General features: G+C 46.5%; 1 protein-coding gene across 1 annotated transcript in view; it reads left to right on the top strand.

Moving 5' to 3' along the window:
• The window catches only part of ATPAF2 (ATP synthase mitochondrial F1 complex assembly factor 2), a 19,288-nt gene that overhangs the window by 4,021 nt on the left and 3,742 nt on the right, over window positions 1-11,525 (top strand). Inside the window, exons 2-5 of the mRNA XM_003791040.3 lie at window positions 6,136-6,180; window positions 6,434-6,579; window positions 8,033-8,130; window positions 9,650-9,730. Coding sequence (XP_003791088.1) covers window positions 6,136-6,180; window positions 6,434-6,579; window positions 8,033-8,130; window positions 9,650-9,730 — 370 coding nt within the window. The remainder of the gene's footprint in view (window positions 1-6,135; window positions 6,181-6,433; window positions 6,580-8,032; window positions 8,131-9,649; window positions 9,731-11,525) is intronic.

Here is an 11,525-nt window from a genome sequence, read left to right as displayed (position 1 = left end):
TGTCATTGTTGTTTGACAGGCCCAGGCTGGATTTAAACCTGCCAGCTCTGGTGTATGTGGCTGGCACCTTATCTGCTTGAGCTACAGGCACTGAGCCTGTTTGGTCTTTTTAATTATAGACATCCTAAAGGGTGTAAAGTGGTGTCTCACTGTGGTTTCGAATTTCATTTCCCTGGTGTTGAATGATGTCCTAACATTTTTTTCATGTGCTTATTTGCTGCTATTTATAATATCTTTGAAGAAATGTCTATTCATATCCTTTATTCGTCTTTTTATTATTGAATTGTAAAAGTTCTTTATATGTTTATACTAAAGAATTTTGGTGAACTGAAAATAGTTGGCCCACCAGATGGCACTGTTTTAAAAGATAAGGGTGTTGAAACTGCTTCGAAACCAGCACTTCCTCTTCTTGGTACACCGTGGGAGCTGTAGTTCCTGGGTCTTTGAAGCGCTCCAGAGAGAAGGCCAGATGGAAGTTGTTATGGTGGAATGATCATTCACTGGTCCATAAACACTGGGGCAGGAGGATACAGGTAGAAGATAAAGACAAAGAAAATTACTTATTCATATGGGTTGAAGCAACCTCACTGGAAAAAGGGACCCAAAGGACATTAATTTCCAACTCAGCATTCTTCTATGAAGAGGTTGTTAAAGTTGTCCTTTGCTTATATAGCATTTTTTTTCTTTTTATTTTTTAAAATCTGTTTTCTTTTTAAATTCAGTACTTTTTCATGTTCTCATTTCTTTACATAGTTTCCAGAATTGTCTCTTGAAAAGTACTGTGTGTGTTTTTGCCACAGATGTTCTGTAAAGCTGCAGTCCTCAACCCCCAGGCCATGGACTAGTACTGTGGCCTGTTATGAACTGGCACAAAGCACAGTGGAAGCCTGAGCTCTGCCTCTTGTCAAATATGCAGCAGCATTAGATTCTAGGGATCTGTGTTGTGCACTCCTGATGAGAAGCTAATGACTGATGATTTGAGGTGGAGATGCAATGTGCTAGAATCATCCTGAAACCATCCCTCCCACCCCAGTTGTGGAAAAATTGTCTTCCATGAAACCGTTCCCAGGTGCCAAAAAGGTTGGGGACCACTGTCATAAATAGAATGATTCATACCCAAAATAGACCCTCATTCTGCATGAGCCTACAAAGCTTGGCTGTTTTTTCCATCTTTAAAGATAGTGTTCCCAGCTCAGTGCCTATAGCTCAACCGGCTAAGGCACCAGCCACGTACACCTAAGGTGGCGGGTTCAAATCCCCAGCCCAGACCCACCAAACAACAGTGACGGCTGCAACCAAAAAATAGCCGGGCGTTGTGGCGGGCACCTGTGGTCCCAGCTACTTGGGAGGCTGAGGCAGGAGACTCACTTGAGCCCAGGAGTTGGAGGTTGCTGTGAGCTGTAATGCCACGGCACTCTACCCAGGGGGACAGCTTGAGGCTCTGTCTCAAAAAAAAAAAAAAAAAAAAAGATAGTGTTCCCATTGATGTTGGTTAACCCTGTACTGAATGCAGACACTTCACAGGCTCCTCTGGTCTTAGGATTTGTCTTATGTGACCCATAATCTTTGCGGCGCACACGAACTTCTGTCTTTTTGACCTTATTGGGGAGCATACATCTCATTAAACTAATGGTCCATACCATGTTCTTGCTCACTTGTGTGAACCCCTTTACTTGGTTTCCTTTGTCCTTGCTGTGACCCCTGTCTCCTCAGAGCTCCCTTTCTGAACATTTCTGACCATTCTGTGTTGGATAGCTAGTCTTATCCCTCTGACCGTCTTTCTAGTTCTCTTAAACTGCACTCTCCTGAAGCCCTGGACCCTCATGAAAGCTATTTATTCTTCTGGAAACTACTTCCATGTACATCCTCCAAAAAAATGAATCAATCAGCTAGGCACTCGTAGCACAGTGGTTTTGGCACCAGCCACACACACCAAGGCTGACAGGTTTCAACCCAACCTGGGTCTGCTAAAACCATAATGACAATTGCAACAACAAAAAGAAAAAAAATAGCCAGGCATTGTGGTGGGCACCTGTAGTCCCAGCTACTTGGGAGGCTGAGGCAAGAGAATCGCTTTAAGTCCAAGAGTTTGAAGTTGCTGTGAGCTGTGACGCCTCTACCAGAAGCAATATAGTGAGACGGTCTCAAAAAAACAAAACCAAAAACAAGTCAATCAATAAAACTCCTGCCTCTTCTTCAGGTTGCTATTAAAACTGTTACATATGGGGTGGTGCCTGTGGCTCAAAGGAGTAGGGTGCCGGCCCCATATGCCAGAGGTGGTGGGTTCAAACCCAGCCCTGGCCAAAAACTGCAAGAAAAAAAAAGTCTATTCAAATCCTCTTAACACAGTAACTAAGAAAAAGACATGAAGGCTATGTTAACCAGTTGGATGAAAGTATTTCAAATTGTATACAGAAACAGTACACTGTACCCCATGATAGTATTAATGTACACAGCTATGATTTAATTTAAAAAAAAAAAAACTGTTAAATACCAGTGGGAAGTCAGGGATTGACCCACCAATTTTTTGGAGTTTTTTACGTATTTGTTTCTGCACTACTGAACATTCAGAGAGAAAACATGACTGTGGGTCAGTCCCTGACTCCTCCTGCCCCCACTGGTATGCGACTATTTATTTATTTGTTAATTTGTTTGTTGTTTTTTGAGACAGGGTATCATTTTTTTACCCCTAGTAGAGTGCAGTGGCTTCATAGCTCACAGCAACCTCAAACTCTAAGGCTCAAGTGATCTACTTGTCTCCGCCTCCCAAGTACCTGGGACTATAGGCACCCGCCACAACACCTGGCTATTTTTAGAGATGGGGTCTCACTCTTGCTCAGGCTGGTCTCGAACCTGTAAGCTCAGGCAATTCACCTGCCTCGGCCTCCCAGAGCACTGGAATCACAGGCGCGAGTGTGGGACTGTTTAAGGTGACTGATTGGAGGTTGTCCTTCAGTGCAGGATGAGGTTGGGCTTCCCTAATATGTGTACCAGGCTTCCCATCATTCCCCGTGCCTTCATCACAGAAGTCACTACTGTTTACCTGGTTTAGCGTCTATCTTCCCACTAGACAGCAAGTAGCTTGAGGGCAGAGATAAGCTTTGGACACATCCCATCCCCTAATCACACATCCTGGAGTGGATCAGTACTCACTGAAGTTAGTTCTAAGACAGGTTTGCCTCTCCAAGCATCAGTGTGAGTCAGGAGAACCCTGTCTAAGATGTGCCATCCCTGTGTTTCTTGTCTAGGGCCAGCAGCCCTGGGGCCCCTTTGCCTTTCTGCTATGTCTTTTTCTGCACGGTTTACTCTTGTTTTGAGCAGTTTTGGTGGCTCCTTCCCTGTCCATCCATCCCACTCCCTTCTGGTTTTTCGTATCAGATACAGAGGTAGGCCTGGCCAGCAGAGCTGAAAAGAGACTTCTCTCACAGGAAGCCTAGCTATCTGGCAGCTTGTAATGGTTCAGCCTGGGCCTGAGTTTGTCCCTCCACCCCAGTTTCCAGGCCTAAGCTGGCGGTGTGCTAGAGTGCTCACTGGCATGTCGTGCTCTCCACTGGCACTTCCTGCTGACATGGGAAGACCCTTTCCCCAACTTCCTGTCTGGCCTGGCTTATACGTGTGGTGCCCAGCCTGTGTGTTGGAAAACCCAACAGACGTGGTCTAGATACCTCAGTCCAGACCAGAGACAGGAAAGGAAGCCTCCAGACCCATGTCCAAGCTGCTATTTGAATATGACCAGGATAGCATCTAGAGCAGGGAAACATGAAAGCACTAGGTCGGTGCTTTTCGTGTCAGTTTGGTATTGAACATAGGAGGAGAGAGTCAGTGTTATGATTTCAGATGAAGGTTGCATCTCGCACCCTAGTAAGACAGCATCACCTTGGTGGCCATATTTGATCACTGTAAAAAAAAAAAATTGAACTCTGACTGCGCCTGTGGCTCAGTGGGTGGGGTGCCGGCCCCATATACCGAGGGTGATGGGTTTGATCCCAGCCCCGGCCGAACTACAACAAAAAACAGCTAGGCATTGTGATGGGTGCCTGAGGTCCCAGCTGCTCTGGAGGCTGAGGCAAGAGAATTGCCTAAGCCTAGGAGTTGGAGGTTGCTGTGAGCTGTGATGCCACAGCACTCTACCCAGGGCGATAAAGTGAGACTCTGTCTCTTAAAAAAAAAAAATGAAACTCCATGAAGACAGGGATTTTTGTCTGTTTTACTTATTGTTATGTCCTAACTGCCAAGAATAGTGCCTGGCACATGGTAGACGCACAGATATTTTTGTGGGCCAATTTAGGCCTTTGTGTGGTAAATGCAACTGTGGAATGCAGTTCTGGGCGTTCTCTCTTTAAGTATTAATGATAGCAAATGAGACTTATGGGAAACCTTGACATGACGTGGGAAACATAAAAATAATGTTTGGAGTAAAACCAGACGCCCTTTCTCCTCCACTACCTTCCTTCCTCCATGCCCACACATAAAGTTTTCCTGAATTTTCATAGTCTGTTTGAATTAGTGAAAGTTTAATGTAAGCTTTTTTTTTAAGCATTAAAAACAATCTAATTAATCTCCTTTTCCTCCATATACTGCATCATTATGTCCAATAAGTAACTTCAGTCATTGTCTCTGAAGGCTTTTAGAACCCAGTGAGTGTGTGAAAGAATGAACAAATGAATGAACGAAGGTTTTGTGTTTGTCACAGACTCAAGAGACTGGGTTACCATTTATAGCTTCCAAAATGTGACCTATTTGTTCTTTCTCAGTTGAGGGAATCTGCATAATTCCCTACAAAGTGCTCTTGGTGTTTAATCCCTCCAGGGTGAAAGAGGGAGAATTTGTTTATAGTTTCATGTATGATCTTGAAGTTATTTTCAAAAGAAAACATAGGACACAGATTTCCCCCTTCTTAAAGGAAATGTCTGGAGTTGCTTTTGAATACACAGACAAGCTGGTTAATTAGGTTATTAATTGGAGAAACAGAGTGGGAATGGTTCCTAGGAACTCTACTTTCTGATTGCACACCACATGTGCACAGTACAAGTACATGTGCACACCACACAATGTGCCTGTACACAGCCACCCACACCTGCACACCACACATGTGCCTGTACACAGCCACGCACACCTGCATACCACACGTGTGCCTGCACACAGCCACCCACACCTGCACACAAGCACCCACATCTGCACACCACACGTGTGCCTGCACAAAGCCACACACACCTGCACACCACACGTGTGCCTGCACACAGGCACCCACATCTGCACACCACACATGTGCCTGTACACAGCCACCCACACCTGCACACAGGCACCCACATCTGCACACCACACATGTGCCTGTACACCTGCACACAGCCACCCACACCTGCACACCACACATGTGCCTACACAGAGGCATCCACACCTGCACACCACACACATGCCTGTATACCTACATATAGGCATCCATTCCTGCACACAGGAACCCACACCTGCACACCACACACACACAGGCATCCACACCTACACACCACCCACATGCCTGTATACCTACATATAGGGACCCACTCCTACACACAGGAATCCACACCTGCACACCACACATGTGCATGCACATCTGCAGATAGGCACCCACACCTGTGCACACAGGCACGCACACCTGCGCACACATCTGCATACCACACATGTGCATGCATACCTACACCAGTGAGTGCACACCTGCGCGCACATGCACACACACATAACTGGATTTCCACTCACCCCTTCTTAGAGCATCAATGTCTTTCCTGAAATGGGTCTCTGGTTTTGTCCCATTCAGGCTTTAGCTCCAGGCTTAGTGTGCTGGCATGGGGGCTATACTGGTGGGAGGTGGCAGGAAGGGCTGACAAGGCTGTCAGTTCAGGCCACACAGTCTGCAGCTCTGTGCTGCTCTTAATCAGACTTGTCCCTGGACTGGGGGACCAGCATGTCCTGTTCCTCCCAGCTCCAGCTTTAATCAGAGGCCATTGATTATACAGTATAGAGCAGGGCAGACCTTGAGTGGGGATATGAAAATCAAGCCAATCACTCAGCTTTAGCAGTAATGATACAAGCTGGTCCTGTCGCTTCCTGAGCTGTCTCAACGTTATTTTAAACTGCCTTTTTGAAAAATTTTTCTTACAGAAAGGAAGAGGTTTTATCAGAATGTCAGCATCACACAGGGTGAAGGTGAGTGTCTGAAATTTTGACTGTCTCTCTCTCTCTCTCTCTTTTTTTTTTTTTTTTTGTGAATGGTTGGAAAGGTTTTTTATCTTCAGCTGGTTCAGTAGTGAGATTATCCTTCTCACTTTTGTCAGATATATTAAGGGATATAAGGGATTCAGAATTGTCTTTGTCTGCACCAATTCAAGTGGCTAAATATAGGAATGGTCACTCAGTTCCACTTAACAATCCCTGAGAGTTTTTCATTTGATCTTTCAAGGTGGCTTTGAGATAAACCTGGACCACAGGAAGCTGAAAACTCCCCAAGCCAAGCTCTTTACCGTCCCCAGTGAGGCCCTGGCCATCGCAGTGGCCACTGAGTGGGACTCCCAGCAGGATACCATCAAGTACTACACCATGCACCTGGTAACAAGTCCGCAGTGCAGACCTACACTGTGAAGGTCTCACTAAACCTGAGACCTGCTAGGGGCTTCCCAGGGGACTCCTCTCCAAATCCTAGGCTCCTGCCTGTCTGTGCTCCAGACAGACTTACCTCTTAGCCACTGAATGTGCCAAACTCTTGCCCTGCTGGCCTGGCCACCTCCATTGAAATGCTATCCGAATGGCTGATTTCTCATCTTGGTTTCACGACAGATGTCACCTTTGCTGACTGCCCAGCTTTCTTATTTTCTATTATACCAGCTGGTGGTTTGTTTATCAGCACTTAGACAATTTGTAATTATCTGTTTTTGCACATTTGTTGTCTCCCTCCTCCATTGCCTAGTAAGGAACAGAAAGGCAGGACCATGTGCATTTTACTCCTCGGTGTCAGGACAGTTCTAGCAGGAAGTGTGGTCAGCACTTGGTAAATACTGGCCAAATGTAGGAACCACTGGAGGCAGGTGGGTGAGTGAGAAAGACTCCCCATCTGGCCAGCCCCTCATCCACCAGAGGGGGCTCTCAAGGGCCTAGAGCTGATTTGGGGTGGGGAGCCAGACCCCTGAGGCCCAGCCTCTGTGGGTTCTAGGCGCTAACCTTGGGCTACTTGCTGCCTGTTTCTCAGCCCTATGTCCCTCATCCAGGAAAAGTGGTTGATGACAGTGTCTGCCTCATAGAGGTGTGATCAGGATTAGGTGAGATGCTGCCTGGAAAGCCCTCAGCATGGCTTCTGACAGTCAGTGTAAGAATTTGTTGCTGGCATCCTGGTCTTTGCTGTGCTCAACCTTTGCAGACCAGCTGGGCTACCTGTCTGTGTTACAGGCTGCTGAGGTACCAGCCTGGTCCTTGATGATCTGATGAAATCAGGGTAATTGGGACTATACCCTAAGCAATTTATTACTGGAAAGGTGAATCTGCAAAAATAATCTCAGTCCCAGATTACTTGGTTGGTTTCCTTGTTTTCTGAGGCATCAAGGGAGCAGCTGGTAAAGCTTTTTAGTCAGATTGACCTCTACTACTGACACGTGTCTTATTTACTGTGTTTGACAATGTATTTAACTAACTCTCTGGGCCTCAGTTTCCACATCTCTCAAATGGCTATAATAATAGTACTTACTACAAAGGGTTGGTATGAGGATTGAATTAAATACTCTAACCTGGTATAAAGAGCATGTGACCTTGGGGGAGTTCACTAACCCTAGGGCTGCTGTGAGGCTCCCCTGGGACCTGTGAACTCTCACACAAAGCATTTAGCATAGAGCCTGGCTACAGCTTTTTCTCAAGAGCTGAGCTGCTGCTGTGGTGTGAAGTCACCTTGAGCTGAGAGCTTTGGTGTCTGTTTCTCACCCTGTGGCTGTGTGTCAGATACAATGTCCTCAGGAAGGTAGGGCTTTGCCTGAGCCCAGCAGGTGGTGACAGGCGCTTTCTGCCTTTGATTCAGACCACATTGTGCAACACATCCTTGGACAACCCAACCCAGAGAAACAAGGACCAGCTGATCCGGGCGGCTGTGAAGTTTCTGGACACAGATACCATCTGGTAATTGACATTTAGATAGGCATTCCCCTCAGATCTTGTGAGTTCCTGGGACTGTTTTGCCTCATATGGCCAGGCGGTTATCAGTGGAAGAAGAGGCAGACCCTTTCTGTTACACATAGGACAGGGAGGGTGGCCTACTTGACATGGGCATTTGGCTGCATTGCCGATGACTGGGGGAGGACTCTGCCCCGCAGCAGTGTTGGTGTGTGGGCACACCTCTTCTCCAGCTGTACCCCTGCACACAGCCTGCTGTACACCTGCTGACAGCTGCCCCTTGGGCTGGGGTGGGCTGAGGAGGGTGTATGTAGTTCTTGCAGGCACCAGGAACACAGAGGTCACTTGCTAACCCTTAGTGGGGCCTGTGAGCCCAGATTTCTGCCCCCTGGCAAGTTCTCACGTAGCTGTCCTGTCATAATGGATATTGATATTTAAGAGCCGGTGTCCTCTAGCTCAGAGGTTTCCTCTTATTCTGTGTGGTTTTTTTTTTTTTCCTTTGGTTAAGTGGCCAGTGATACTGAAGGAAAGTTGAACAGTCCTGAGCCTTTTGGCCTGAGTGCTTCAGGATCCTGAGTCATTTCACCATGACATAGGAAATCAGTGCTGATAGAAGGTGGTGGCCTACAGCTAATGGGAAAGCTCATTCCATTTGTTAGAGTTCATTTGATTGCAGGAAACAAACCCATTCAACCTGGCTCAGGCAAAAATGGGTTTCTTAAAAAGTATACAGGGATCCTGACTGGAATCCTTCCTGGGGACGGGGAAATGGAGGACGAAGGTCCGTCTGCCCATCCACTGCTCCCAGCACAGCTTTTCCTACACCCTCATGACCTCTCTTCCCCCTCTGCTTACATGAAACTGGCTTTCCACAGAGCCCACTTGGGTTTCTGTCCCATGAGACCTTGCAGCTCAGCTCCTTTTAACTGACTCATTTCTATAGCTCTTGGCCAAAACAAGCCCTTGAACCCCTCAGGTCAGGCATCCATGCCAGCAGCTGTATCTATAGCCAGGAAGGTGGGTATAGGAAATTTGGCCTGTGGCCAGGGGTGATGTCTCTTGGAGGGTGCAGTGTGCACCTTCAGCGTCTGAGGATCACGTGAGTGTGGCTCTGGGTTGCACCTAAGAGACCAAATCTGCTTTAGGCAGTATCACAGTGCTGCAAGCTTGGGCCTGTCAGATATGTGGGGGTACTTAGGTCATGGGCTCCCAAACTCAAGCTTACATTATACTCCCTAGAGGGCTTATTATAATACAGATTACTGGGCTCCACCCGCAGAGGTCCTGATCACTACAGGAGTGGGATGCAGCCTGAGAATGTGCATTTCTAAGAAGTCCCTAGGTGATGCTGAGCCTGCTGGCACAGGCCCACACTTTGAGAACAACTGCTTTAGGGGAAAAGGCTTGGGGGTGCAGATGGTGGTGGTGAAGTTTTTGCTCTTGCCCTTTATGTTTTTCCTTTTCTATCCCTGAATAAAGGAATTGTACTTTTTTATTAATGAAGGTGATTTTTACAATGAATTAGCTACAGGGTGGAAGAGCCAGAGACATTAGTGGAACTTCAAAAGAATGAGTGGGATCCGATCATAGAATGGGCCGAGAAAAGGTAAGAGGTGAGGCCTGCAGAACGGTGACTGGGTTACCAGCATGGGGCAGGGCACTGGGGTCGGGAGCTACACTCCATAACCAAAGGCTTAGCTAGCTGGCTTTCTGATTTCAGCTCCTCTGGGATTCCACTCCCCTCACATGTTCAGGGTTTGGGTCACTTTGGAAAACATATCCCTCAAGTTCCTTTCAATTGCTGAGCACTGAGCATCTGGTTTGTGATACACTCTGAGTAGAGGCAGCTCTGTCTTCAGGGTAGCCCCAGAGTCACCAGCCACCTTCATGCAGGGGGTCAGGACAGCAGTCTTGGTTTGAGTCCCAGCTCTGCCATTGTTAGCTGTGTGACTCTCTTAATGAGCAGATCTCTCTGAGCTCCAGTTCCTCATGGGTAAGTGGGGCTAATAATCCCTACCTCTTAGGGTGTTGGCCGGAGTAAATGAAATGATGCATTTAAAGTACTTAGCACAGATTTTGGCAGTTATTTTTATCTTCATCACAATTACTGTACAGTTAAATAAAATCACAAAACTGTGCATGACACATATGCACATGGAGGAAAGTCTGGATGGCCTCTTGCAGAACTGCAGGGGACAGCTATGGATGTGCGGTTTCTGGGAATGACGGTACCCAGTATTTTTCCTTAATAGGAAGACTGTTGAGTGCAAAATTGTACAGACTGTTGATATGGTAGCAGAGTAAATTCAATTTCATTTCATCCCAAGGGAAATTTGGAAGGGCTGGCATTCATGGCACTCACTGCCTTGACCACAGTATTTCATAAGCTTACAACATATATTTCTTGGTACAGCAGTTTTCACAGAAGTGCTGTTGTCATTCTGATCCACTCATTTGCCACATATTGCCTAAGTGCTTGCAGTGTGCCAGGCATCCTTGGGATTTAAAGGAAAAGTCAAAGCCAGTTCTCTCAAGTAGCAGTCCCCAACATTTTTTGGCACCAGAGACCAGTTTCATGGAAGACAGTTTTTCCACTGACAGGGGGAGGAGAAAGTAGGCAGAGCTCAGGTGGTGATGAGAGTGAATGCAAGTGAAACTGCTTAGCTAGATTGTCTGCCTGCTGCTTCCCTGCTGTATGGCCTGGCTCCTAAGTTTCATGGAAGACAATTTTTCCACGGACAACCCAGGAGTAAGGATAGCTCTGCTGCCTGGCTCCCAATAGGCCAAAGCCTGGGGGCTGGGGATTGCAGCTCTAAAGGATCAGATAATACCATGTGAGAACTACATACCACGTCATTTTGGAATCTAATGAAATTTAACAATTTGAGTGCCTAGAGATCTTTGCTATGGTATAGAATCATCGGGGTTTTGTGGCAGTTAAGATACTCCCCTCCTTAATAGTTTACAGAAAAACCTAGCCATTTCCTACTATTAGTTTTGTATTATTAGAAATTTCACCAAGACAAGAATTTTTTTTTTTTTTTTTTTTTTGGAGACAGAGTCTCACTCTGTCACCCTTAGTAGAGTGCATGGCATCACAGCTCACAGCAACCTCAAACTCTTGGGGTTAAGTAATCCTCTTGCCTGAACCTCTCAAGTAGCTGGGACTACAGGTGCCCTCCACAATGCTTGGCTATTTTTTTTTGTGTAGTTGTCATTGTTGTTCAGCAGGCCCTGGCCGGGTTCAAACCTATCAACCCCAGTGCATGTCACCAGTGCCCTAACCACTTAGCTGTGGTTAGGAACCTCCTACCAAGAATATTTTTAAGACAGTAGAAAAATCAGTGATATATGGAAGAAAATTACAAAAATTGTTCTTACTGTGTTGTGTTTTTCCTATG

Source organism: Otolemur garnettii, unplaced genomic scaffold, assembly GCF_000181295.1.
Source record: "Otolemur garnettii isolate 467f Iridium unplaced genomic scaffold, OtoGar3 scaffold00046, whole genome shotgun sequence".
Classification (NCBI taxonomy): Eukaryota; Metazoa; Chordata; class Mammalia; order Primates; family Galagidae; genus Otolemur; species Otolemur garnettii.
Note: the sequence above shows the minus strand (reverse complement) of the source record. Positions and strands in the feature narration are given on the sequence as shown.